The sequence below is a fragment of the Empidonax traillii genome, unplaced genomic scaffold (assembly GCF_003031625.1).
Source record: "Empidonax traillii isolate 1590-97213 ecotype Southwest subspecies unplaced genomic scaffold, ASM303162v1 scaffold51:size1492887, whole genome shotgun sequence".
NCBI lineage: Eukaryota > Metazoa > Chordata > Aves > Passeriformes > Tyrannidae > Empidonax > Empidonax traillii.
This window is the reverse complement of record NW_020955244.1, coordinates 393,387-419,877: the sequence shown is the minus strand read 5'-3', so window position 1 is coordinate 419,877 and position 26,491 is coordinate 393,387. Positions and strand designations below refer to the sequence as shown.

Sequence of the window (26,491 nt, the reverse complement as noted above, 5' to 3'; positions counted from 1 at the left end):
CCTCTCTCGACCACCCCCCTTTCACCAAGCCCCGCCCCTTCACCAGACACCTCCTCCAAGCCCCGCCCCTCTGTTCTGTTAGCGCCCCCTACCGAGCGGGCTGCGGCACTGCTGCTGGAGTATTTTGGGGTACTTTGGGGGGTTTTGGAGGGGGTTTGGGGTGTTTGGGCGTGGTTCCGGCGTGTTTGGGAGTGTTTCGGGCGGGATTCTTGCCCACACCGCGCGTGGGAAGGCGCCCCCGCAGTGATGGCCGGGCGGTGCCGCCCCCACGGTGCCCGGTCCTGGCCGGTGCCAGGGCAGGGATGGGTGGCATGGATTGCGGCTGGGGACACGCTGAACTGTTTCCCTTCGCAGCATCTCCCCCTGCCCTCGCCCGCAGCTCTCGGCTCTGTGCCTGTGCCGAACAGGGGGCCTGGGGGGCAGCGCTACCCGAATCCCCAGTGCTGGGGCTTGGGACGGCTCGGGGGTCCGTTCCGTCCCCCTGCACGGGGCAGGACAGTCCCCCGGCCCGGCCAGCCCAGCCCTGGGTCTGAGCACGTTCTTCAGTGCATCACTGAAACCCTGCAGAGACAAGCTCTGGGGTTAGGGAGGAAGGGGAGGGTTTTCCTGGCCAGCTTTGAGTGGAAATTTGCTCAGGTAGGAGTTATCAGGGGAGCAGACATACATATCAGTAGGAATTATTATGGGCCATGAGTTGTGGGCTCAGGACAAAGCGGAGTCATGGCAGAGCTGGCAGGGCTGGGGGTCCTTGCACGGCCCAGGACCATCTGGTGCAGGGTCTGCTGTGTGGGACCCACAGGGGCCTCACCTGGAGCACCCTCCCCGAGGGACACACTGTCACATCCTGATGGGCTCCACGTTTGTCTGAGACACCGAGTGACACTTGCCTGGAACAGGCAAATACAAGTGTAATTTAATTACCTTCTGCTCCGTGCTGCTCCCCGGAGTGGGCTTTCCAAAGGCAATTTGTAATTGTTTCTTAGTACTCATAAGATGTGGATTTAAGGCGTGATTTTGTTTGGCTGGAAAATATTGAAGACTTCCACTGTGTAAATATTTAACTGCTTCCTTAGGGGGAGCCAGGCTGTGGTGCCACTGACTCCTGATCGGCAGCCACGGAGGTCGTGGGTGCACAGGGGCTGCAGAGGGAAGAGCTGCTCCCTTTGGGCACGTCTTGCAGCCACAGGTGCTGCCCCTGCTAACTGCAGGTCATCGTGCTGACAGATGACATCCACCATGCAAGGCCTCAGGGGTGTTCCTGCCCCTGCCCTGGGGTGGGCAACATCCACTCCCAGTGCTGGACACCTGCATGGAGCTGACCCCCTTGTCCTGCTGCGTACCCCTCCTGTTCCCATTCCATCCCGGCGGGATCCCCCTCCCGGGTAGAACACCCACCAGTCCCTTACCTTCGTCCTTCAGGTCGTTCCTCAGGCTGTTGGTGGTGGAGCAGACCACAGCTCACCCTGAGGGCCACGTGCTGCTGCCCAAAGGAACAACTATGTCCTGCTCCAATGGTGCCTGCCTTAAAATCACTGTGCCCGGAGGGACGGGCAGGGGGCATAGGGGAGGGTGTGTTCCCCCATCAAATAACCCACCTCCCTCCATGAGTGGCCTCCTGTGAGCCTGGGAGCAGATCCTCACACACAGTGTACTGTGAGACTGCGCTGTGTGCCCGGGGAGCTGCTGGGGGCTCTCGCCCTGTGCTCAGCCTCAGGCAGGGAGCTGCAGCTGCTCCCCAGCAGCAGCACTTTCCCCACAGATCAGCGGTACCAAACCAAATCTGTGGCGCAGTAGGACACACAGCAGCCTTTGCTCAGGTGGATTCATCGTGGGCAAGGGGAAAGGTGTCCCCAGAACAGGTGTCACCCGTGCCCGTCAGACCTGTGGGAATAAAGATGTTGGCAGATGTTGCAGATTTATATTCTGCACCATGGAAACCTGTGTGCTGGGTTGTGTTGGTTGGGGCTGGGCCCAGGGGGGGTGTGTGGCATCCATGGGAACAGCAGCCCCAATGTTGGCTGTGGTGGGCAGGGCATCATCACCAAGAGGGGCATTGGCAACCACCGGTGTGGCCTCCTGGTGCTGCCACCATTGCCATGATGGTCGGTCCTGCAGAGCTCAGACACCTTTCTGTGTCTCATGGAAGAAGAGAATTGGTGTGGTCTGAGTGAGGAGGGACCTTGGAGATCACCTAATTCCAACACAGTGGAAGGTGTCCCTGCCTGTGGTAGAGGGCTGGCATGAGATGGCCTTTAAGGTCCCTTCTGACCCAAACCATTCTGCGATTCTACGAATGTCCTTCTGCTCACAGTATCCCATCTACAGCTTATTTTGCCGGTGACCAAGAACAGGATCCAGTCCTTTTGGGACTATGGGATTGCTCTCACTGATGAAGCCAAAGGCTTCGTGCAGGAAAACCTCAGTTTCCAAGGGGGATTTGAGAAATCCACCAAGCAACCATTATCAAATGCAGAGGATTGTGTTGTCCAAAACAATCAGCTGCTCACCTTCAGGAACAGGTGAGGCCCTGGGCAGCGCAGGTGTGAGCTGGAGCCACCATTGTGCTCCTCTGGCACTGGAGGGCTCTGCTCTGCTCTGTCCTCTGCCCTGCATCATGTACCTGCTGACCCACAGTATGAACCCTGTGTGCTAAGCAAACCCACACAGGTGAGGGGCTGGGTTAGTTCTTGCAGCCCAGGGAGGGTGTTTGTAGTGTCTGAGTGCAGGGACAGGTGCCCTGGGACATGGCCAGTTCATTCCAGGTTGCTGAGACACCACCACCCAGGGCAGTTTTGGGTGTCAGGTTTTGCTCCCATTACAGGGGCTGAGTGCATAGTGGATTGTTCTGTTTGGTTAGAAACTTTACCTTGACTCCTCTCTGGGTCCCAAATCTGGGTACAGGGTGTGGGAGAAGACACTGAGATTGGTGCTGCTGGAAGGATGTCAGGATGTGTGGTCATGATGCACCCACCTGGTCCTCTAGACCTCCTGGAGCAGGAAAGTCAGGTGTACTAGCTGGAGAGCACTCTGAGCACCTCAGTCCCATGGTTCCTCAATCAGGATTACAAACCTGGCTCCCTTTAAGTGGTTCCTGCATGGTCCCAGCACTGATTTTCCTTCTGAAGGCTGCTGCCCCATTGCCTGGAACTTGTATTCCCTTAGAGGTGTTGGCTGTGAAATCAAAGAAAGTAGTTTTTTTCAGCAAAGCAGAATGTTCAGGAGTCTCAATTCTTCAATCATTTCTGTCCCACCTGGGTGCTGGAACAGTCATGGTGTGCTGAGAGCTGCATGCCTGCCCTGCTCTGCCCTGTTCCTCGTTGGAGGCTGAGCTCCCAGGAGTGTTTCCACAGCTGCTTCGGCTCCCCCACCCAGCCCCACTCACAGGTATGTCCAGGGGGCTCTTCTTTCCCACAGGTGACCCTTAGTGTATACTGACCATCCCCCCAGCATGGCCTTACCCTCCCTGGGGGGCCTGGACGGGCTCCAGCAGCACCAGCAGGGTAGATGGGGCTGCCACAGCCCCTGGAGCATCTTCTGCACCATTCTCTGACGAGGATGGGGGTTCTCACTCTCCTCTCTGTTGTTTCTTCAGAGCCACGTGGGGAAGCTCTGATAGCTCAGGGATGTGGATCCTTTCCAGACCAATTTCAGTGGCACCTCAGTAAATAAAATTGGTTTGGAAAACAGCTGTTAATGTCTCCCACTGAAGCAGCTGCTGGGGTAATTTACATGCAAGCAGGCCCTTAGAGGAAACACACTCCAGGCAGGGCCCTGCTGGGCCCCAGCCTGAGCTCCGGACAAATCCCCCATCCCCGGGGCGTGATCGACCTGGGAATCACTTGCTTTGGAGCTGCTTTGTCGGTGACTATTTTTGTGCAGAAAGGGCCAGGGATGGACACCATTGCCGGCCAGCAATGCCCCTGTGGCAGTGGCCAGCAGGAATCTGGAGAGCAGAGGGGATCCTCCTCCTCTGCTCAGCGCTGCTGAGGCCATACCTGGGTGCCATATCCACCTCTAGGCTCCCCAGTTCCAGAGACATCGGCACACTGGTGAGTTCAGCGAGGGTGCAGAAGGGACTGGAGCATCACTCCTGCACACATGGAAATGCAGATGGAAATGGGATGGCTCATCCTGGAGCAGGGAAGACTCAGGGACACTTTATCCATGTCTATAAGCATCTGATGGGGAGGTGCCAAACGCCACGGCCACACAGAAATCACAGGAGGTGCTCTCTGAACGTTGGGAAACGCCACTCCACTGTGAGTTCCTGTGACCAGAGACACTCCAGTCACCTGGACGTGGTCCTGAGCACCTGGCTTTGGGTGGCCCTGCTTGATGGGACAGGAGGACTGGACAAAAGGACCCTCCAGAGGTCCCTTCCAACCTCAATCATTCCTATTGATTACCTGGAGCCTGCAATTCCCGCAGCAGAGGAGTTTGTGTCACTGGCAGTGAGAAGATGAATAGTGGGTTGTTAAAGTGCATGTGATACCCTTAAATCCCAAATACTGTCTGAAGCGAAGCCACCTCCAAGAGGATTGATCCTGACATTCTGTGCTTCCATTTCACACCTTTTCACTCTTGGAGGCAATCCTCCGTTTCTCACAAGCCTGACTCCTACAGCCTTCCTAAGTAAACACCTGCCACAAGGCTGATACCCCAGGCGAGCAAAAATTCAGAGAAACCAGTCCAAAATCTCTCTCCCAAGGACTGTGAATCCACAGCTGTGGCCTCACACCCATCACCCCCCTGCAGGTGACATCACTTCAAATTCACAGAACTCTCCCTCCCCCAGGCAAGCAGCCAGGATAGGAGAAGTAGCAGAAACACTGTGAAGTATCTTTACACTTTATGAACACAGGATTACACAGACACTCTAGGGAAACCATAAGGTTTGTGTAGGTTACCCTCTTTGTCTCTTTCTGTGCTACACCTGTGAGGGACCATCAGTCACACCAGCCACACAGGTGTCAGGCAGGACCTGCATGTTCAACCTGTGCCCTCCTGATCCAGCACAACATACATGCTCCCCTCCCAGAGACAGACTGGAAAAAAAGAAAACGTTTTATTACAGCTTCTTCTACATATATAGAAAAAAGCAGCATTGTAACGAAGCAAACATCTCCATCCTGGTGCTGGACCCAAATCCAGCAGACAAAGCCATCCCCATAACATTCTGAGGGAGGGGCTGTGCCACCCCTCAGACCTCTTGGGCTTTTCAGTTCATTTTCTTGCGCTTCCGCTGTCCTACCGGCGCCTTCTGCACAGGCAAGGGCAGGGAGAGAGTGCCCAGCTTGTGGTTCTGGTCGTTCTCCAGCCCCGGCACCCCTTTGGCCTTGGACACCTTCAGCCGCAGGGCCTTGGCGATGTCCAGGATCCTGGAAAACGATGGAGAAGCAGCATCAGTGGGGCTGCTGAGCCTCCTGTGCTGTCACTGCATCAATCTGGGGCCCCCTCCCCCGGGGGAGAGGCCCAGAGCATCTCTGCAGTGGAGGAATGCCATGGAAGCAGCAGCTGACAGTGCCAGGGCTGCCAGGCAGAGCCTTCCTGGGGACAGAGTGGTACTGATTTTTCCAGCAGGTCTCAGCCTCCTCCACCCTTTTCCCCACAGCATCCTAGGCCCCACGATCCCAGCTCCAGGGCAGCACAGACTAACTAAACCTGGGCACCAACTGCCAAAACCAACATGGATTCCTGAAAAAGTGTAGTTAAAGAAAGAAAAAAAAAAATGGATGGAACCAAACAGCAAACATTGCTATGAAACCTACTACTACCTATCAAAGAATAAAGAGCAAAAACAGAAGTGATGCCATGAAGGCTGACAAGAGAGCTGAAAACGAAGCAGTGATCAAAGGCTCTGATAAGGTCCAATAATAACTTAAGTTTTCAGCCACAAACCCCAGTTCCAGTCAATCCTGTGGGGCCAGGGACAGACAAGTCCTGCCCTGATCTGAGGAGCAGCGAGCACCTGCAGGGAAATGCAGGTCCTGAACCTACAAACACCCATGGAAAACTAAATCCTGACCCAGATGCCAGGGTAGTTTCAGGGCTCTCCCTGGGTCTCCCTGGAGGAGGACCCCAGCAGGTGTGAACACACAGGCTGGCTCACCTGCTCTCCTGGAGCTTCATGTCATTCTGCAGGACGGTGAGGTCCGTTTGGAAGTTGTTGATGTGCAGAGCCAAGACGATGACGTAGGCGGTGATTTTAGCCTTCATGGAGGCAGAGACCAGATTCTGGACACTGTGTGGAAAAAGAGAGAACTTGTGAGGAGTGGAGTGTAAGGGAGTTCCTGGTGGTGTGTCTGTGGACACTCAAGCTGAGCTCTGCCCTATCTGTGCCTCAAGAACCTCACACCCCCTTACCTGCCGTTGTTGTAGGTCAGTGAGGTGAAATTCTTCATGAGTTTCCTGCTGATGATGTGTGGGCATTCGGGACCCATTGGATCTGGAGCAGAGAGGGGCTTAGCAAAAGGATGAGGAACACACACCCACCCATCACAGCAGCACATGTATCACCCTGACACTTACAATGGAATATCACAAAACATCCCACTTGGGAAGGGACCCACAAGGATACTTGTGTCCAACCCCAAGGATCCCACCATTTATTGCCTCTTCCCAGGAACACAGTGACCCTTAAGAGAAGCTTGGGCCCTTGACTTCTAGGTCTCATAATTTTCAGGTCTGAGAGGCTCCTTAAAGCTTTTATTTTCTTCGTGAAAGGGATCTTCCACTTCTACACTATACATGTGTATTTCTTTTGAAATAATAAAGCTGTGACCACATTTACAAGTCCCTATTACCACCAACACTAGTCATTCCCACATTCTCCTCAGTAGTCCTGTGGGTGACTCCTGTGTCCCCAGGGACACAGGATACTACAGCCAGGCTTTCCACTTCCTCCTCCATCTGCCCTGCCAAGGACTGACAAGGACATTCAGATACACAAGTTCCATGGAAGACTGGCAAGCCTGGAAAATCTCAACCAAGTGTTTTGTATGATTCTGTTTCAAAAGCAGGACCCTGAGGACAGGAGAAATCCCCACGCTCAGGCACCTGGGGATGCTGAAGACATTCCCAAAAGCACATCTGTATGAGCTGAAAACTCTCTTACGTTTCTTCTTGATCACTTTCAGGTGGCTGAACTTAATGAGGGTGTCCAGGAACCAGAGGCATCGGGCTTTGTGGTCTCTGCTCTTCTCATCAGCAGGCAGGAACTTCAGCTCCTCCAAAACAAAGGAGCAGTGGCTGCAGGAGAGACAAGGGGAGCTCAGCTCCACAAAAAGCACCTCACTGCTGTGCACACAACTCTCCTCCCTGTTTCCCAAAGCAGGGGTTGCTCAGCCACGCCTGAACACATTCCCCTCTGCCCCAGGGCAGCTCTCCTGCCCCCAGTCAGGACATGGCCCTTGGCAGCAGCTTTACCTCCTCTCCTCTGCCTTCTTGGCGATGTCCTCCGCGGTGGCGCTGGCCAGGGCAGCCGCTGGCACCCGCAGCGCCTCGTACTCAGCGGGGGACAGGACTGGCAGGGCGTTAAGGAACAGAACAGGCCTGGGCTCTCTCCTCCAGGAACAGCAGCTCTGTCCACACTCACTCTGGGAGGGGTGGGCAGGGCAGGGGAATGGAACCCAGCCAGGAACCAAGGCCTCTAACAGACTGTGGCACTTCTGCATGGCCAGCTTCACCACTATTCCCAGTGCAACTGCTGCCAGCAGGGAGAGAATCCTGCTCCCTGTTGGAAAGGGGCAGGCCCCAAAACCTCAACACAACATTATACTGGCCCCAGCTTTTGCACTGTGAGAGGTAAAGGTGGGCTCGCTCCAGATGGCCACATGGAGGTTCACAGATGTAGGAAACCCCTGTGACCCAGAAAAGATACTGTCCTCAAACTTGTACACGTGCTCTGGCCTGTCTGCATCCTCGTGGCACGGCGGGAGGAAGGCAGAGATGGTTTGCACGTCATCCTGGGCCGCATCCTGCACCAGAGCTTGGGAGGGAAACAGGAAGGGGCTGTTTGGATTGTGCAAAGCAAAATGCAGAGAACAGGAACACAATCCAAATCCTCCCTTCAGACGCAAGCCTACTCAATCGTAGCTCTTGTGTTAACATCAGTTTAGTCACAGCTGGAGCCTTAAACATTTAAAACTTCTATCAAGAACCTTCTGCTCCTTGAAATTTAGAAAAACCATTCAAGACTAGAGAAACGTTTAGGAAAGAAGGGCACTAAGATGTCTGGCTGCTGCACGATGGGCAGAGCACAGTTTGGCACGCTGAGTTCTAGTGGGCACCTACTTGACCCAAAGCAGCTCTGGGGTCACTGTCAATATCCACCCTGGCACAAAAAGGATGAAAGCTAGCGTGTTCTACAGTCAACAGACACCTCTCTTGAGCGAGCCAATGACACTCAGCATCCCAGAAGTGCTCTGGAGGGCTCCTGTCAGCCCTCCTGCTCAGTATAGGGGAGTCCACAGCACAAAGTCAGGATGGCGCCAGCTCTGTCCTGCCACAGCCTGGAAATCCCCAGAGATGGTGACCCTGCACCACGCTGTGACCTGTCCCCAGGGCGCAGTCTCTGAGGTAAGGCTGTGCCATTCTCCACAGCCATGCCACTGAGTGCAGACTAAGGACACTGCCTTTATCCCAGAGAACTCATATCCAGGCACTCCCACAAAAGTTCCACTGATGTCACAGGGCCTTTCCCTCATTCAGGCAACTCCCACACCAAGTCCAGCAGGAGCAGAAGGAAGCAGTTCCCCCATGGGTGCCTTCCTCAGCTGTTAGACCAGCTGTTTCTTCAGTCACTCCACACTTGCCAAGGACAGGAAAAGACCATTCAGGTTACCACCCTTAAACCTCAAGACAGAATCCTCTCACCTGTAACTCCCTTTGCATCTATGATATTTGCTGCTGCTTTTGTGACAGCCGTGCTCACGATGTCACTGCCCACAGCGTTCATGCGCCGAGAGCTCAGTGCTCGCTTCTGCTTGCTGGTGCCAAAGGCCTCGATGCACAAATCCACCTGTGCAGGAGAGACACTCATCAGAGCACCCTGCTCACCCAAGAGAGCACAAGCCACATCCTCTAATAAAACTTCAAACACTTCCTAGGGTAAAAGCTGTGCGTGGATGTGCTGGTCTGCAAGGGGCAGGAAGTCCCTGGGATGGTGACTCTGCCTAAAATAGCCATGAAAATACTGCCAAGTCAGGCACTAACTGTACTGCCTCCAGGGCACAGCGACAGTGCTGCACCTGCAAAGGTTTACCCTGCAGGACACCAAACGCCCCAGCCCCAAAGAAGCATCACCTGCCCCTGCTGGCCGGATACTCACAGCAGAAGGTGACATGGGGCTTCAACTTTACCTTCTCCCTGTAGGATTTTTTCTGATAATCCTTCGTGTCATCAGGTATCAAGTTATCTATAAAAGAACAGAAGTTATTGTGCTTGGATGGCAGCAGCCAGGACAGGAATGCCTTCAGTGACTGACAGACTTGACACATCACATCAGGATCAATTCCACAGGGCTTGGCCACTTAAAAGAGCTCACCAAATACGAGAAACTACGACAAAAAAGGAGCTTTTGTTATAAAGCCTACGGGTGCAATGGAGTGTGGCCAAACCCAGGTCCCCCTTAACAGAGTGAAAAGCAGCTCCAAAAGACCTGATCTTTAGGTTACCCTGCTGGGTCCTGTGACAAAAACTAGTTCTGCTGAAGACAACTTGGTTTATTGTTTTTCAGAGATCCAGTCCTCCCTCAGCAGAATACACCCAGATAAAGCTGCACTTGAGCAGGGACACTGACTCCCACCCTTCACACTCCCTGCTTAACCTCCACTCTGAGCTCACTGTGCTCCCCTTTCCTGCTCTTCCTCACAGCGTGCAGAGGTGAAGGCATCCTCCTCCCTCCGTGCTGAGGGAACAAGGCAGGAATGAGGAGGACAGAGCAACTGAGAGCTGGAGGCACATACAGGCCTGGCGTGGGCTGGGGCAACAGCCAGCACCTCCCACCTGAGAGCAGGGGCTGCATGTTGAACATCTCGGCATTGTAGACCTCCATCTGCCCAGAGTCCTTGTCCAGCACACCCACAAAGTACCTGGGGAGAACAGGGTCAAGTGATTGGGGAGGACCAGAAATGATTTAAACCACGCTGTCTTCCCACCCCTGCCACTTTTCCTGCCTTGCACATTTGGAATGTCATGACAACCAAGTTACCTCCAAGGCATGTGTACATACAAAAACATAACATCTCACTGCTCTAAGTAAATGTAGAAAAAGTCTTAAGACAAGTAAATCAGGTGAAATGTAGGTCCCTTCACAGCTCTGAGCCAGGCCCAAGGAAGGAACCAGCCCCTCTCTACTCCCAGCTCCTTCTTCCATACCTGCACAGGGAGTTGCACTTCATGACCCCGCTGCCGAAATTGTGCCCCACGTAGCAAAGCCGCTCCGTCTCCGAGACCTGGGAAACCAGGGTTAGGCTGTCATGTGTGAACAGAACACAACAGGTTCCATGACCTGGGGCAGGTCCCTGCTCTGCCTCCCCCACCGTGCAGCTCCACCAGCCACATGACAGCCTAACCCTCCTATCAAAGCACCTCGAGATGAGGGTGATCTGCCTGCTCGGACCGTCCCGGGGCGGGCCCTTACCAGGATCCTGCGGTGCTTCTTTCGGGGATGCGCCGTGTCCCGGCTCCGGTACACGGTGAAGCGCAGGGACTCGGGGCTCCGCAGCCTCCCGTTGGCGAACCGCACTGCGGGACAGGGAGCCCGTGAGCCCCGGCAAGGGCCGGCACCCCCTCGCACCCCGGTCCGCCCCGCTCACCGAGCGCCGCGGGCCGCTCCGCACCGAGGTCCCCGCGGTAGCGCCAGGTGGCGGCGGCCATGGCGAGGGCCGAGAGGGACGAGGGGGCTCCGGGCTCCTCTCTCGGCCCCTCTCCGGGCTCCTCTCTCGGCCCCGCTCCGGGCTCCTCTCTCGGCCCCTCTCCGGGCTCCGCTCTCGGCCCCGCTCCGGGCTCCGCTCTCGGCCCCGCTCCGGGCTCCGCTCTCGGCCCCGCTTCCGGCTCCGCTCCTCGCTCCCGCTCCGCTCCCCGCTCCTGCTCCGCTCCTCGCTCCCCGCTCCGGGCTCCGCTTCCCGCTTCCGGCTCCGCTCTCGGCCCCGCTCCCGCTCCGCTCCTCGCTCCCCGCTCCCGGTTCCCGCCTCCGGCTCCGCTCCTCGTTCCCCTCTCCTCGTTCCCCGCTTCCGGCTCCGGGCTCCGCTCCAGGATCCGCGACCGCGATGCCACTCCCTCCGGCAGCGCCAATAAGCTCATCCCCGATTGGTCGGGAGGGGAAGCCGCTGCCGCTTATAAATAACGAGGCCATCGATTGGCTGTTGGCGGGGCGCGTGCGGCGCGGCGGGCGGAAGTGACGCGCTCGAGCGGGCGGGGCCGTGTCGGCGGGAGCGGGGCCGGGCCGGGCCGATCCCCATCCCGATCCCCATCCCGGGCCGATCCCGAGCCCCATCCCGAGCTCATCCCCGCACGGCCCTTGCTTCCCGCACGGCCCTGCCGCGGGACACCGCAGGTGAGCGGGAGGGCGGAGAGAGGGAGGGCGGCGGGGCCGTGGGAGCCGGTGACCCCCCCGTCGGGGCGGGACCGGGGCTCTCCGGGCTCCTCTGTATGTCCCGCGAGCGGCACAGAACGGAGTCTCCGGCTGTTTTTACCGGTGCTGAGGCAGCGCTGGGATGCAGGTGCTGCCCTGAGAGGGACACAGAACTTGTATGTTCCAGGTGAGGCACAAAAGGAGAGAAAAGGGGGAGGGAAGGGGGGAAAAAGGCTCTGCCCTCAGGAGAGCAGGAGCAGCCCTTGTCACCTAGCAGCCATTGGACGTTCTGGAGCTTTAAAAGGCTTTAAATTAGTTAATCCCCGAACCGAGTGTTTCGGGTGGTAACTGGTGAATGATCTCCGTGTCCTGACTCCATCCGAGGACAGACGATGGGGTTGTCCGTGTGTCTGTGCAGGGCCAGTTGGATTCTACTGTCCTTGTGGGGCCCTTCCAGCTCAGAATATTCAGTGAGCTCACAAGGTTTTCCCCTTCCTTGCTCCCCCATGGCCCGGAGGAGGAGAAGGAGGAGGGTGGGTGGATCGTGCACTCTGGGGTCAGAAGGATTGAGAGGGACCATGGCTGGGTTGGGTGACAGTGAGGGGCAGCACAGGTGTGTGTCACGGGGGTGCCACAGTGTCTGTGCCCCCTGAAGGGAGGTACCCGGGGCTGGGAGGAGTGTTGGGAAGCAGGAGGATGCCTGTGCCATAGGTGGTGTCTGTTCTGGAGGTGACCAGGAATGTCTGGGAGAAACCTGCTCTTTGTTGGGGAAGGTTTTTATGGCTGCTGTCCCAGCTCTGCTGTCACTGCCTGTTCCTGAGCTGGAGTTGCTGTGGGCTGGATGACCTGTGGCACATTCCAGGTGCTGGGAGAACAGTGAGCTGCTCCTCTGTTCTGCCTGGGGGTGGCAGTGCAGTTTGTCCCTCCTGGGGGTGACTCAGGGCAGGAAGGGGTCAGAACAGAGACTCCTTTCCCGCTGGCTGGTCCAGCACAGCACACCTGGGAGCACAGGGTGTTTACTGAGGGAACAGCAGCACCCCCAGCTCCTGGCTGGGTCTGTGTTTGTGTTTCAGGCCTCAGGGAAGCTTCTCACGAGGCCTGTCCCTTCAGGCCCCGAGGTTCAGCTCTGGGTGGTGGTGCTGTGTCGGGTGTGAATCGAACAGTTAGGTACTTGTGGCACATTAGTCCTGTGGATTCCAGGAATTCCCGTGGGCTTGGCACTCTGAGCTTCAAATGCGTTTAAGTACAGATTGTTGGGCTTCAGGTGCAAGTCATAAACTGGTCTTTCCTCACCAGGTCAGTGAAGGACAAGTGCCTTGGCCTGAGGTTTTCTGTACATGAGATTTCTCTGGGTACTGCTCTGAACAGTGCAGCTGAGACAGCTCTTATTGATGGCTTTGGTGACACAAAACTGATTACTTGGCAAACTTCTTAGAAGCCTCTTTAGGGGGAACTGAAGGTTGCATTTAATTTTTGTTTGTTGCTTTTGCTGTGTGTGTGTTTGACCTCCCCACAGTGGGTCAGGGCTGCAGTGTAATCATCTGTGCCAGTCATCTATTTCCGAGGAATGGAAACCCAGAGAAGAAATTGTGGCCATTAAGTGTAGTAGAAATTGTGCTGATAAAACCTGAATTCCTGTGGAAAAACCTGCGCTGCCCTTCTGCCACATGATTGTGTCAACACATGTCCCTTACCTTATAGGGGATTTTGGGTCATGTCGGAGAATAAAGGAATTAGCCACGACTCTGTGATTTCTTTCAGAATCTAGTTCTAGACACAACTTCAGCAAGAAATGTGGGAATCCAGTACCTGTAGTTCTGTGGCACAGTCCTGATCCAGGGACAGGCAGGATGGTGGTTTTCCAGTCAGGATTTTGTAGATCTTTTTCAGTGCTTGGCCTTAAACTTTTCTTGGCTCTGACTATTTGCTTTTATAGTAAAACTCCTTGTAGCTCGACAGTTTGCTGTGTTGTGTGTTCACCTGTAGTCCTTTGTTTGGCTGTGGAACTGTGCAGTTCCCTCTCCTGTGGGAACAAGGTCTCTGCGTCACCCTGGAGTCTGTGTGTGTTAGTTCTGGCCCGAGAGCTCCAGCCTTTCTGTGTAGTGAGAGTTAGCAAGCCAAATCCATGTTATTGGAAAGAGCACTGCAGTTTGTCTTGTTTCAGGTGCACAGAGGATGCAATCACTTTTGGTGCCTGTAAGCAGGACTCCCTCAGAATTTTGAAATCCCAAATGATCGGTCAAAACAACAACTCTTCCCCATCTCTTCTGTTCCAAATGCGTGTTGCTGCCTGGGCAGAAGTGCTTGGACCATCCCTTTAACCCACATTCCTTCCTGGAGTCCAGCTTCATTCCTTTTGCTCTGCTTGAAAATGTTGTCTTGTTTTTACTCCTGAACACTCATTGGCAGTGTAAGATAAATGCATTCATGTATTATTTGTGTTCCTGTTTCTTATTTAGAAAAGCAGCAAACACTGTGCTTGAAAATGGACTTTCTGAATTGGCAGACTCACATTTGATCCCTCCTCAAAAGCAAAATTCTCTCTGTGTGACCTTTTATTTCAGCTGCTTTATGGTCTCCTTATGTCCAGTGGTACTGTGGTGTTGCCGTTGGAAAATAAATGTGAGGACAGGAATGTGTGTGTTTGCCTTGGACATGCAGCCTTTCTGCTCCCAAAATCTTACACTTAATTGTTTTTCAGAAGTAGAGGCATTGCCAAAAATCACCCCTTCAGTCTTAAGATGAGTCTGCTAAGATATGACTTATGTTCTATTAATGGACAGTTAAAAAAAATCCACCCCTCAGTCTGTCTGATTGTCTCATTGAGCAGCTCCTATTTTTGTTAAAAAATTTGGTTTTTGCTCAAGTTTTTGTTATACCAAAACTTCCCATCACTTCCCTCTGAGCCCTGTGGGGTGAGGATTAAAGTCCAGGAGTTTCTGTGGGAGGTCACTTAATTGTGTGAGCAGTTTGTCAAAGGGTGCAGCAGGTTATTTGCAATCAGATCATTTTACAAACCAGGGTTAAATGTTTTACTAGTGAGTTGTTTTAGTTCGGATGGGTGCTAAGGGGGCGAGATGATCTGTGTTGTTTGGTTTGCAGCACCGTGACATGGCTGGTGCTGAGGTCAGCTCTGTGGCAGAACCTGGATTTTCTTCCTTCTCCTTTTGCTCCTCCTTCTCCAGACTGCCAGCTTTGATCTTGTACCCGTGTGGTGTGGCAAATTCAGATCAGTTACTGTTTGTCTGTCTTGCAGCTGTCATCTTTCCTCTTTAAACGCAGGTTTGCTGCAGCCTGACTGTGACCTTCAGCCATGGAATCACAGACTGGTTTCAGTTGAAAGGGACCTTAAAGCTCATCTCTGTCCCACTATCCCAGGTTGCTCCAAGCCCAGTCCAACCTGGCCTTGAATTCTTCCAGGGATGGGGCAGTCACAGGTTCTGTGGGCAACCCGTGCCAGGGCCTCACCACCCTCACAGGGAAGAATTTCTTCCTAATATTTAATGTAAGGCTACTCTTTCAATTTGATCCATTCCCCCTTGTCCTGTCACTCCAGGCCCTTGTGAGTAGTCTTGCCCCATCCCTCTTGTAGGCCCCTTCAGCTATTGGAAGGTCCAGTTAGGTCATCCTGAAGCTTTTCTTCTCCAGGCTGAACAATTCCATTTCACTCATCCTTTCCTTGCAGGAGATCGACTTGGTGGCCCCTCTAACGGTTTCTTCTGTTTTGTAGGATCATGGATTTCCCAGGACACTTTGAGCAAGTCTTCCAGCAGCTCAATTACCAGAGGCTCCATGGCCAGCTCTGTGACTGCGTCATCGTGGTGGGGAACAGGCACTTCAAGGCGCACCGCTCCGTGCTGGCTGCGTGCAGCACCCACTTCCGCGCGCTGTTCACGGTGGCCGAGGGGGACCAGACCATGAACATGATCCAGCTGGACAGCGAGGTGGTGACGGCCGAGGCCTTCGCCGCGCTCATCGACATGATGTACACCTCCACGCTCATGCTGGGGGAGAGCAACGTGATGGACGTGCTGCTGGCCGCGTCCCACCTGCACCTCAACTCGGTGGTGAAGGCCTGCAAGCACTACCTGACCACGCGGACGCTGCCGCTGTCGCCGCCGAGCGAGCGCGCGCAGGAGCAGAGCGCGCGGCTGCAGCGCTCCTTCATGCTGCAGCAGCTGGGGCTCAGCATCGTCAGCTCGGCGCTGGGCTCCTCGCAGGGCGCCGAGGAGCCGCCCGGCCCCGTGCGGGGCGGGCTGGAGCAGCGCGCCGCCTTCCCCATGCGCCGCCTGCACAAGCGCAAGCCGCCCTCCGAGGAGCGCGCCCGGCCGCGCGTCCGGCCCGCCATGGAGGAGCCCGGCGCCGACGTGGCCGCAGAGGGCGGCCAGCCCGTCCACTCGCGCGAGGATTTCTTCTCTCCGGACTCGCTGAAGATTGTGGACAACTCCAAGGCTGACGCCGTTGCCGATAACCAGGAGGACAACACGATCATGTTTGACCAGTCTTTCGGTGCTCAGGAGGATGCTCAAGTGCCCAGCCAGTCAGACAACGGCGGGGCAAATATTTCCCAGATGTCCATGGCATCCCAGGCCACACAAGTGGAGACCAGCTTTGACCAGGAGGCTGCTGCTGAAAAGAGCAACTTCCCGTGTGAGAATCAGGAGGTCAGCCTGAACGAGAAGGAGCACATGAGGGTGGTGGTGAAGTCTGAGCCCCTGAGCTCCCCAGAGCCCCAGGATGAGGTGAGCGATGTCACCTCCCAGGCAGAGGGCAGTGAGTCTGTGGAGGTGGAAGGAGGAGTGGTGAGTGCAGAGAAGATCGAGCTGAGTCCTGAGAGCAGCGACCGCAGCTTCTCTGACCCGCAGTCCAGCACCGACAGGGTGGGAGACATCCACATCATGGAGGTGTCCAACAACCTGGAACACAAGTCGTCTTTCAGCATTTCAAATTTTCTCAATAAAAGCAGAGGCAGTGGCTTTGGAGCCAGTCAAAACAGCGACGACAACATTCCCAACACCACCAGTGACTGCAGGATGGACAGCGACACCTCTTACCTGATGAGCCCGGAGTCGGGGCCTGCTGGTGGCCACTCGTCCGCCACTGTCTCCCACGTGGAGAACCCGTTCAGCGAGCCCGCAGACTCCCACTTCGTGAGGCCCATGCAGGATGTGATGGGTCTGCCCTGCGTGCAGAGCTCGGGGTACCGGGCAGCGGAGCAGTTTGGCATGGACTTCCCACGCTCAGGCCTGGGCTTGCACTCGCTGTCCCGGGCCATGATGGGCTCGGTGAGAGGCGGAGCCGGTGGCTTTCCCGGCTACCGCCGCATCGCCCCCAAAATGCCCGTGGTGACCTCTGTGCGGGGCTCGCAGCTGCAGGAGAGCTCGTCCGGGTCCCAGCTGCTGATGAACGGGAGCACATCCTTCGAGAGCGGGCACCTGTCGCAGCCCGGCCCCCCGCAGCTCACCAGGGCGTCCGCAGACGTGCTGTCCAAGTGCAAGAAGGCCCTGTCGGAGCACAACGTGCTGGTGGTGGAGGGGGCACGCAAGTACGCCTGCAAGATCTGCTGCAAGACCTTCCTGACGCTCACGGACTGCAAGAAGCACATCCGCGTGCACACGGGGGAGAAGCCCTACGCCTGCCTCAAGTGCGGGAAGCGCTTCAGCCAGTCCAGCCACCTCTACAAACACTCCAAGACCACCTGCCTCAGGTGGCAGAGCAGCAACCTGCCCAGCAGTTTGCTCTAGGGCGCTGGCCGGGGCCGCGGCGGCGGGGCGGGCGCACACTGCACGCGGTGGTGCCACACACACAGAGCTTGGCTCTGCCTTTGGGGATATCCGGTACTACCTCGCGGGGTGTCGAGCCGTGCAGCGGGCATGGGGATGTGACCCCCCCACAGCCAAGCACCCCCTTTGCAGGGCAGAGGGGTGACAGCGTGGGGGTCTTGTGAAATAGCACGTTTAGAGAACCAGAAACTGAAGTGCAAATTTCCTTTTTTTTGTGTGTTTTTTTTTTTTTTTTTCTCCTCTAAAGCATTTTGTAACAGTGAAAGCATTTAAATAATTACTGTAACATGAGTTGCTGCATTATGTGTGGACAGTGGAGCAGACCACTTACCTTTAAAAGAGAAAAACACTTTTGGCTGCACCTGTCTGACATAATGCTTTCAAATACGCTTATTATAACAATAGTTCTAGGATTATGAATGTATGTTTGGCTGTTTTGTAGTAAAGGACACTGTGTAACCAAGGTGCTTAAATTAAATCCCAGACAAGTAACTTTTGGACTGCCAGGTGTACATATATCTTTAATACAGCAAGATCTGGATGTTTGGCTGACTTTTTGTTTTTTTCCCGTAGAAACACGTATTAAGTGATAAGTGAAGTACTGTCTCTTGTTTGTGCTATTTCCTAGCAGTATTTTAACCGGTTTGTATCTCCTGTTACAATTCTATATAGGCAGAAGTCTGAACAGAGCTTGTCTTTGTTGTTTTGAAGGAGGGAGGTAATTTGTGATGGCTTTGTTAGCCGTGTAAGACAGTCTCCCTCTGTTTCCAGATGCCGACAGTCCATCTGGTCCCCGTTACTGTGTGAGCATGTTGTCCTTTTCTCTTATCTCCAGCCTTTACTTTCCTCCTCTGCACACTTACTGACTTCCCTTCACAGTTGTGGATTGTTCCTCGGATCAAACTGGCGGGAACAATCCTCGTTTTCCATATCTCATAGAATCACGGAATATCCTGAGCTGGAAGGGACCCATCAGTATCATTGAGTCCTGCTTCTGGCCCTGCACAGGACACCCCAAGAATCCCACCACGTGCCTGAGACTGTTGTCCAAACACTTCTTGAACTCAGACAGCCTTGTGGGGCTGTCACTGCTGCCCTGGGGAGCCTGTTCAGTGCCCAGCCACCCTCCAGGGGAAGAACCTTTCTCTGAGATCCCACCTAACGCTCCCCTGACATAGCTCCTGAGTCCTGTCACTAGTCCTGAGAGTGAATAGATCGGTGCTGCCCCTCTGGAGGATGTTGAAGACCCCAATGACATCTGACATCAGTCTCCCTCAGGCTGAGCAAACCAAGTGCCCTCAGCTGTTCCTCATAAGGCTTCCCCTCCAAACTCTTCCACGTCCTCATGGCCTCACTTGGATACTCTGTAGTGGCTTCACGTTGTTTTTATATTGTGGTGCCCCAAACTGCCCCAGTATTGAGGCGAGGCCACCCCAGGTCAGAGCAGAGCAGGACAATCCCCTCCCTGGCCTGGCCAGGGATGCTGGGCGTGATACCCCCCCGGATACAGCTGGCCCTCCTGGCTGCCAGGGCACTGCTGACTCATATATTTATGTCTCTCTGTAAAATGTCATGGTCAAATACAGGCCTTCCACTTAAACTAGTGTCATAAAAGTACTTTTCCACATAAATTAAAAGAAAACTAGTGTAAGTTTAATTTTAAAAAATAGCACTGTACCCTTTGGGTAGTGGAAATTTGTCATTCGCCATGTGAGATGTGTAAATCTCATTTTAATTTCCTATTCTTTGATGCCATTGTAACTTAATACTGCCTGCAGGCTCCTTTTGTCACAGGTGCACACGACCTGGTGGTCAGCATCCTTAGCTTTTTAAATAAACTTTTGGAGCACTTCTGCTGCTGCTGAATGCTGCTCAGCTGTGCAGGAGCTGGATCAGGTTGGAGACAGAGGATTCCCTGGACCTGTCAGCATGTCATTTGCACTTGAGCATCTGAAGTAAACAGGAACATGGAAATACAGGGGATAGTTGGATTAATTCCTTTAAAATGTTAAGACTTTGCTATAGGGTTTACTTAATGGTCATATTTCTGGCTCTTGATTTTTTTTTTAAGCATTAAAAAAATGCAGTTTTTTGAAGCATTGGGATATGCCATGTTTTGTTTGATAATAATTTCAGTATTGGGGACTAACAGCATTGAGCTGCATAAACACTCACCCAAGCATCAATAAAATGCAGTATTTTGTACTTTAATATTTTCTTGTGTTTCTTCATTTCTGCTGCTTTCATTTTTAGAAAGAAGGTGTGGGGTTTTTTTGGCGTCACATCCAAATTTCTTGATTTCTTATAATGCATGGGAATAAAGCATCTGTGTGAGCAAGGTGAGGAATTAAGAACTAATATAAGGAGATAAACACTTAACTGGACTTTTAAACTGTTTTTATAAAAATTTTAATGTGGAATGACAGTGCAGGAGGACTTCTGTCTTCTTTCTCTGAGAAAAAGTTTGACTTGGAGTGTTTTTGGAAGCAGCAGCTTTAAATTTTGTTGTCCATTGACACCCTGTGCCTGTGAAGAGGCCTGGAGCCTATGGCTGCAGAGCTGCTTCCTGAGTCTTCCCAAATGGAGCAATAAATTCCTGGGAATGGCATGAACAAACACCTTGGACGTGAGCTGTTCCCTCTCTGTGCAAAGAGTGTCTCACCTCACAGCCTGGAGAGCTTATTGCCCTGATTTCCACTCAGAAACAGTTGGGTCCTGTGTGGAGGGTTCAGTGTCAGTACGCTGGAACACCCTGAAATAAACCCTGCATTTTTGTGCTTGTGTCTGACCAGATTCACTGGTTTGTTGCTCTTCACACCAGCCTATACAGAAATACTCCTGGTTCTAAAAGTGATTATAAAAGCCTGTACCTGGTAATAATTTTGTCCCTGGTAGAGTTCTTCATAAGAACTTCTTAGTATGTTTTTACTGAAATAATGTTAATATCTACACAGCATCCGTCAAGTTCATGATCCGTGGTCACTCCTACTCTGAATTCCTTGTGGGAGGGTGATGCAGGTGGAGGAGGTGCTTGTTTCGAAGGAGTTCTGAGATGCACACCTGAGATGTGCTCCAGTCACTCTGGCAGCTGATTTACCAGCTCGTGTCTATTCTGAACATACCTGGGCAATCTGACACATCTGCCTGGACACCAGGTTATTCCCGTTCACTGCTGCCCGCGTCATCGGGGGTCACAGCAACCTCTCGGGTATTTGGTCAGCACTTCTCAGCATCACAGTAACATCACCACCAGCAGAATCTTCGGTGTCAATACTCAAATTCTGGAGACAGTAAACTCCCCTGCTGGACTCACGCCTTGGGTTTTCACACCAAAGTAAATCCTAATTTCTTTTGGGTCAGTTGGAAACTCCCCAGCCAGTTGGGATGCTTGGTTCCCTTCCTTGCCACAGCCACGAGCCTTCCCTGGTCAGCCCAGGTTAGAAACCTTCAAAACTCACTCTAGTGGACCATCACATGGCAACCAGCTGGGACTGTGAATCAAAACTCACTGATAAATGTGTCAGAACCGCTCTGAGGTGTGGCGCAGAGCAACTTCAGCAGCCATTACTGCTGTGGGAGAGTGCTTTATAGAACATCCAGAGAAATTCCAGCAGAGTCCTTGTCACGGGACAGGAAGCACAGAGTGTACTGGGTGAGCTTTAATTCCCATCACAGGCTTTGTGCTGTGTTCTGGCTCCCTCCCTTGCGCCCATTGCAGGCCACTCTCTTCTTCCCTCCCTCCCTTTCCCTCTCCCTCCCTCCCATTATGCTGCTGTTGCCAAAAAGTGGCAGTTTTCTGTCTGTCCCCTGCCAGGAAGAAAGCCTGGGGGGAAAGCACAGGTGGCAGGTCCTGGGGCAGAGGGATGGGTAAACCTGTACCAACCCACCTCGGAGGGGTGGATTAGTTGCTGGTGCCACCATTCAACCTGGAAGTGCCAAAGGGGTTTGTGGTCCTCCTGTGTGGGACTGGCCACCAAGGGGAAGTGTGATGGAGTGGGAAGAGGAGGAGGAGGAGGAAGAGGTCTCTGTTGCAATAATGAGTCACTGCACATCTGGGAAAAACGACTGGAGCTGCAGCTGGAACCTGCAGGACCTCCCGGTGAATTCCAGTTTGCCACCCACTTTGGAGCCATGCCCAGAATTTTCGGTGGATACAAAAGGCAGAGGTGGAGGTGCCAGGTGAGCTGCACGAGCCTGTTTTTTGCCTTTCTTTAGGCACTTCAGGAAGAGGATTGTGCTGCGGCACTGATTTCACAGGACCGTTTAAAGTGTGGGCTGGCAGCAGCTCCTGTGGCAGCAGCAGCTGTGCTGACAGGGCTGTTACCTCTCTTCCCTGCCTGGCTACAAGCTCAGGTATGGCACTGCTGGCCTCTCACTGTGGCCAGCAAACAGGTTTTGAGGAGAGGTGGTACCACAGCAGCTCCCTTGTGGTATAGCCCACACCAGTGAGCAGAACAGAGAGCAGCTCCAACATGGTGAGTGCTCCCCAAATCAGACCCAAACCCCAATCCACGGCCTGCTGGGACCCACAGCCCCCTCAGTGTGCTCTCCCACATGCCCAGGGCACCCTGTTCTCCAATGACACTAGCACCACACGTTCCCTGCTGCTCTTTAATGGCTCCTGGCTGCCGCAGAGATGAGGGGCCAGGCTGGCCCGTCCTGCCGCGCCACAGGGGCTGTCACAGCTTCAGCTCGTGGGGCATGGGCTCCCCCCGCAGCCCGGCCAGCAGGTTGTTGGCTGCCAGTACTGCCATGGTGCTCCTCGTGGCGTACGTGGCGCTCCCGATGTGTGGCAGGATCACTGCGGGGACAGGAGGGACACCCATCACCTTCGCGGACCGGTGTACAACACATACGCATGTGTTATTTACATAGCAATAAACAATTACTATTACTCTTACAATTTACATATTTGATTAATAATACGTGTTAATTTTGTCCTGCTTGGCGTTGTTCCAGAGCTCTCAAATCTCCCAAGTCCTGCAAATTTTTCCAGAAAAGTCTCTGCTTCTATCCCTCCCCACACTGTCTACTTTGGGAACCAAAGAAAACAAACAAAAAAATGAATTTTAGCAAAAACATAAATGAAAAAAAAAAAAACCAGCTACAGATTCGTATTTCATAAGCAGACACTCGGTCATGGGTGGTTCCAAGTTTTCATGGATGTCCCTATGGTTTCTTTTTGGAACAGAATTTCCCTACTCCAGGAATGTCCTCCCTGGAAAGAAGACATCCTGCACTAGAACAGCCCAGCAAGCCCCCTCTTAGCCATCCTTCGTCACCTGACTCATCCTCCTCCAGAGAAGACAGGTGTCAGCCCTGCCCCTGCCCTTCCCACCTGGTTGGTACCATGCAGGTAACAGGCTGCCTGGGCTGGTGACAGGCCGGCAGGTTAGCCAGCCAGCCAGCACTCCCGAGGCCGAGACTCCTCTGGGCAGACTCAGAGACCCACTTTAGCCATCCCAGAAGCTTTTCTAGCAGAGTATATGCCCAGGAGCTTACAGATTACCTGCGCTGGGCAGAGCCTGAGCTGCAATTTGGTCTCATAGTGAGGCACATGCTGGTACTGGACCCTCCGTGAATTTCACACACTGAACGGAGACCCACCAGGAAGATGCTAAACCTGAGCTGGTATGGGTGGCTTTCTGGAGAATTAAAACAGCTCCCACACTTGTTTGCCATTACATTGATGAGTTCTTATCCCACAGCAGACCCCCACAATGTACAGTAGCTCCCTACAGCCCAATCAAATATACCTGACCTGTCTGTCCTTCCATGCTTCCCTGGCACCCGAGGGGTAACAGGGACCAGGGATCCCTGCCAGTGTGGGCAGCCTGGCAGAGCCGGGCTCTGGCTGCCCTGCTGGACACTCACCACAGTTCTTGAGCGAGAGCAGGGGGTGGTCAGTGGGCAGTGGCTCTGGTGTCGTGACATCCAGGCCAGCAGCAGCGATCCGGCCCTGGGACAGCGCTTCGTACAGGTCCTCCTGGTTCACCACGGTCCCCCTGGCAAGCGCAAGGACAGAGGCTGGCGTCACTGCCAAGGCTCCCACAGGCCCCCAGGGCCACACTTGGGACAGCCCAGGCGGTGGCAGCAGGCCCCCAGGGCTGCCTGATGGAGCTCAGACCCGCTCTGGGTGTGTCTGAACCTCCCAGCACAGTGAGCTGTTCCCGCTCTGGCTGCCTGCAGTGGGGGAAGAGCTGTGTGCTCCCTGAATAACTTATCTTGCCTTTGGATGGATCACAAGGCAATTGGGAAAACAATTCCAGTGTGTGCAGCCACTAAGACTGTACATGCTGTCTGGACTCACAGCAGATCCTCTGCATCCACAGCCCAGCGAGGTGACAGCCATGCTCCCAGGCAGGGGACTGGGCTGCCAGTACCTGCTTGTGTTGACAAACACAGAAGTCTTCTTCATCCTGCTGAAGAAGTCCTTGTTGCACATTCCCTGGGTGGCTGGCGTCAGCGCACAGGTTACCACCACAAAGTCTGACTCCTCGGCCAGCCTCGTCAGTGGGACTGAGGGAAGGAACACAGGAATGTCCTGCTGCAGCTGACACCTGCCCTCAGCAAAGCTCCATGGGCAGCTGCAGCCTGACCCCTTCTGCTGTCAGGACACCTTGGTGCTCAGCCCCTGGGGACAGTCCCCAGATCCTTCCCCTCCTCGCAGGAGCAGCTGCCACCTTCCCTCCCTGTCCACTGTGTCCCACTTCCTTGTGGGAATGAAACTAATCACCAATGGATGGATGCAGAGAAGGGCACCAGTGGCAGAACAGCTACAGCCCATGGTTCTGCCAGGGGTCTGATGAGCCTCTGCATGTCTAGTCTTTGCCTGGGTCAGTGAAGGCAGGTGCCTCCCTGTCACCCCCCACCACCCTGTGGGGCCTGTCTGGGACTTGGTATTTCCTCCCTCGCTGCCCCCTCACACTGGGCACCCCAAGGAGCCCCCCACAACTCCCAGCTGGTGCCCTCCCTCTGCTGGCCCGCCTTGCAAGTGACACCTCCATGGAGCTGTCCCCGCCACCGTGCTCTGGGACTGCCGCCAATGCTGGCCCTGACCCAGTGCTGTCCTTACCAAACTCAGCCCCAAACTCTGCTGCACTTTCTGGTTTTGGGCCACTGCCAGTGTACAGAAACTTCTTGACTCCAAATGGCTTCAGGCGCCGGGCGACTGCCTGCCCTAGGAGGGACAGGGAAGGGTGTCAGGCCACCACGGCTCCAGGAGCTGCACAGGGACCAGCTCCTGGAGCCACGGGAGGGCCACTGCGCTGGGATCACTCCTGCCTGGCTGCTCCCAGTTTGGACAACAGGGTGGGGAATGGAGGTGTTTTGCTGTGGAAAAGGGCCCATGGGACACTGAACCCACAGCTGCCCTCAGGAGCAAACTGGGGAGCAAGGACAGGCCCAGCTGCCTGCTGGTAAAGTCCACAGCTGGATGGTACCAAGTGCCGTGTGGACTTTGCCACCGTTTGTTTAACCGGGGGCCAGGAGGACAAGGTACAGGTTGTTGCAGGGATTGCAGGTGGTGGAGTCACCTGAATGCTTGAGACTTTTAAGGCTGAAGCCTGATGAGCCAGCTGGTGGCTCCAGGCGAGGCTGATGTGCAGCTCCCCGTGCTGTGCTCACGTTTAAACAGGTGGCCCTTGGGGACAGCACCTTGGCTGAGTCAGAGTCCCAGAACAGGACTGGGAAGTCCCAGGCTTGGAAGGGACTGCAAAGACCTCCTGCCACAGGCAGGGACCCCTTCCACTGGCTTAGGTTAAAGGTGAAGCTCCAAAGCCACCCTGTTGCTGCTGGAGATACAGAAACCTGGCCCCTGAGCTGCACTCACCTATCCTGCCCAGCCCAATGATGCCCACTGTGCTGTCAGACAGGCCATATCCACACATCCACAGGGGCTTCCAGGTTGTCCAGCCGCCACTGGCAGGGAGAATGGGACAGGAACAGATGTCAGGGAGAGCCTGCTCAGAGCCCAGCCCAGGTGTGAGCTGGATGAAATGCTGGCCTTGGCCCTGCGTCCCCAGCCCCATGTGGCTCAGCTCTGGAGCTCGGGCCACCCAGAGCTGGCACTCACCTCTTGACCTGCTCGGCCGCCTCGGGCAGCCGGCGGCACGCTGAGAGCAGCAGGGCCACCGAGAGCTCCGCAGTGGCGTCGGTCAGGACGTCAGGGGTGTACCCCACGCGGATACCCCTGCCCAGACAGAGGGGGCTCTGGGGCAGCCTCGGGGTGCTCCCCTGGCACCTCCGGGCTGGCTGCCAACACTAAACCTGGCCCAGATGCTGGGGGACATCCCTTTGTCTCTCAGGCCTCCCGCCACACCCTTTCCCCAGGTTGTCTTTGCCTTGCCGTGGAACCCAGAGGCTCCTCCAGCCCAGGCGGGGTGGGGTGACCCCAGCAGTGATCTGCCGGGAGGGGAGTGCCTGCAGCTGGCCAACCCAACCATCCCCACGCTCTGTGGGAGCCCATCTGCCAGAAGGAACCGGCAGAGGGTTATTCTAGGAAAGGGGTGCAGAGTGGCACAGGGAGGGAAGGATCGCAGGGTGAGGGTTGCCAGAGCCGGGGGGTCAGAGGTGCGAGGGTCAGCAGGGGGGTCAGTGGCGTTACCGCTTCTTGATCTCGTCCAGAGCGAGGTGGTCGAAGCCCACGGACATGGTGCTGATGACCTTCAGGCTGGGCCCTGCAAGACACGAGCAGCGCTGCCGAGCCTGTGCCGGTGGCCCGGGGGAAGGAGGCGGAGGGAAGGGGGGACCCGCACCCACCGGCCGCGTCCAGCACCTCGCGGTCGATGCGGTCGGAGAGCAGGCAGAGGAGCCCGCGCATCCCAGCCACGCGTGACAGCAGCTCGGCCCGCGGCACCGGCTCCTCCGAGTCCCACTGCTGTACGCGGCACCTGCGGCGGCACCCGCGCCGTCAGACCCCGGCACCGGGATCCGCACGGGGACCCGCACCGACACCGACCGGCACCGGCACCGGCACCGGGACCGGGACCCGCACCGGGACCCGCACCGACACCGACCGGCACCGGCACCGGGACCCGCACCGGGACCCGCACCGACACCGACCGGCACCGGCACCGGCACCGGCACCGGGACCCGCACCGACACCGACCGGCACCGGCACCGGGACCCGCAC

At 55.2% G+C, this 26,491-nt stretch overlaps 3 protein-coding genes across 5 annotated transcripts; 1 reads left to right on the top strand and 2 right to left on the bottom strand.

The window, feature by feature from the left end:
* Positions 1-5,067: 5,067 nt before the first annotated feature.
* On the bottom strand, positions 5,068-10,914 carry POLR1E (RNA polymerase I subunit E). The gene is made up of 12 exons (XM_027879130.1): positions 10,818-10,914; positions 10,643-10,746; positions 10,378-10,454; positions 10,006-10,091; positions 9,360-9,415; positions 8,875-9,019; positions 7,880-7,987; positions 7,426-7,522; positions 7,115-7,248; positions 6,364-6,445; positions 6,110-6,241; positions 5,068-5,378 (listed from the first exon to the last, which is right to left on the bottom strand). Exons 1-12 carry the CDS (start codon positions 10,876-10,878, stop codon positions 5,219-5,221), a joined length of 1,242 nt encoding a protein of 413 aa, XP_027734931.1. The 5' UTR covers positions 10,879-10,914; the 3' UTR covers positions 5,068-5,218.
* A 597-nt stretch (positions 10,915-11,511) lies between these two features.
* Positions 11,512-17,427, top strand: ZBTB5 (zinc finger and BTB domain containing 5). 2 transcript variants are annotated; one of them, XM_027879129.1, is made up of 2 exons: positions 11,512-11,557; positions 15,306-17,427. In XM_027879129.1, exon 2 carries the CDS (start codon positions 15,310-15,312, stop codon positions 17,317-17,319), a length of 2,010 nt encoding a protein of 669 aa, XP_027734930.1. In that variant the 5' UTR covers positions 11,512-11,557; positions 15,306-15,309; the 3' UTR covers positions 17,320-17,427. The 2 variants fall into 2 exon arrangements, with proteins under 2 accessions (XP_027734930.1, XP_027734929.1); XM_027879128.1 differs by lacking the exon at positions 11,512-11,557 and adding an exon at positions 11,569-11,762.
* Positions 17,428-21,955: 4,528 nt separating this feature from the next.
* Positions 21,956-26,293, bottom strand: GRHPR (glyoxylate and hydroxypyruvate reductase). Of its 2 annotated transcripts, XM_027879125.1 has the most exons (8): positions 26,119-26,293; positions 25,964-26,036; positions 25,433-25,549; positions 25,190-25,278; positions 24,434-24,538; positions 23,742-23,877; positions 23,233-23,363; positions 21,956-22,159 (listed from the first exon to the last, which is right to left on the bottom strand). In XM_027879125.1, the coding sequence occupies exons 1-8, from the start codon at positions 26,177-26,179 to the stop codon at positions 22,038-22,040; spliced, it is 834 nt and encodes a 277-aa protein (XP_027734926.1). In that variant the 5' UTR covers positions 26,180-26,293; the 3' UTR covers positions 21,956-22,037. The 2 variants fall into 2 exon arrangements, with proteins under 2 accessions (XP_027734926.1, XP_027734927.1); XM_027879126.1 differs by lacking the exon at positions 24,434-24,538 and having other exon boundaries at positions 26,119-26,264.
* Between the last annotated feature and the right edge of the window lie 198 nt (positions 26,294-26,491).

Coding starts and splice junctions, on each gene's coding strand:
- POLR1E (XM_027879130.1), bottom strand. CDS start 10,878: ATGGCCGCCGCCACCTGGCGCTACCGCGGGGACCTCGGTGCGGAGCGG. Junction 7,988..8,874: donor AGATGCAAAGGGAGTTACAG/GTGAGAGGATTC, acceptor TTCCCTCCCAAG/CTCTGGTGCAGGATGCGGCC. Junction 6,446..7,114: donor GAAAGTGATCAAGAAGAAAC/GTAAGAGAGTTT, acceptor TCTCTGCTCCAG/ATCCAATGGGTCCCGAATGC.
- ZBTB5 (XM_027879128.1), top strand. CDS start 11,653: ATGTCCCGCGAGCGGCACAGAACGGAGTCTCCGGCTGTTTTTACCGGT. Junction 11,763..15,305: donor ACAGAACTTGTATGTTCCAG/GTGAGGCACAAA, acceptor TCTGTTTTGTAG/GATCATGGATTTCCCAGGAC.
- GRHPR (XM_027879125.1), bottom strand. CDS start 26,179: ATGCGCGGGCTCCTCTGCCTGCTCTCCGACCGCATCGACCGCGAGGTG. Junction 25,279..25,432: donor GCGGCCGAGCAGGTCAAGAG/GTGAGTGCCAGC, acceptor TCTCCCTGCCAG/TGGCGGCTGGACAACCTGGA. Junction 23,364..23,741: donor GTGTTTGTCAACACAAGCAG/GTACTGGCAGCC, acceptor TGCGCTTGCCAG/GGGGACCGTGGTGAACCAGG.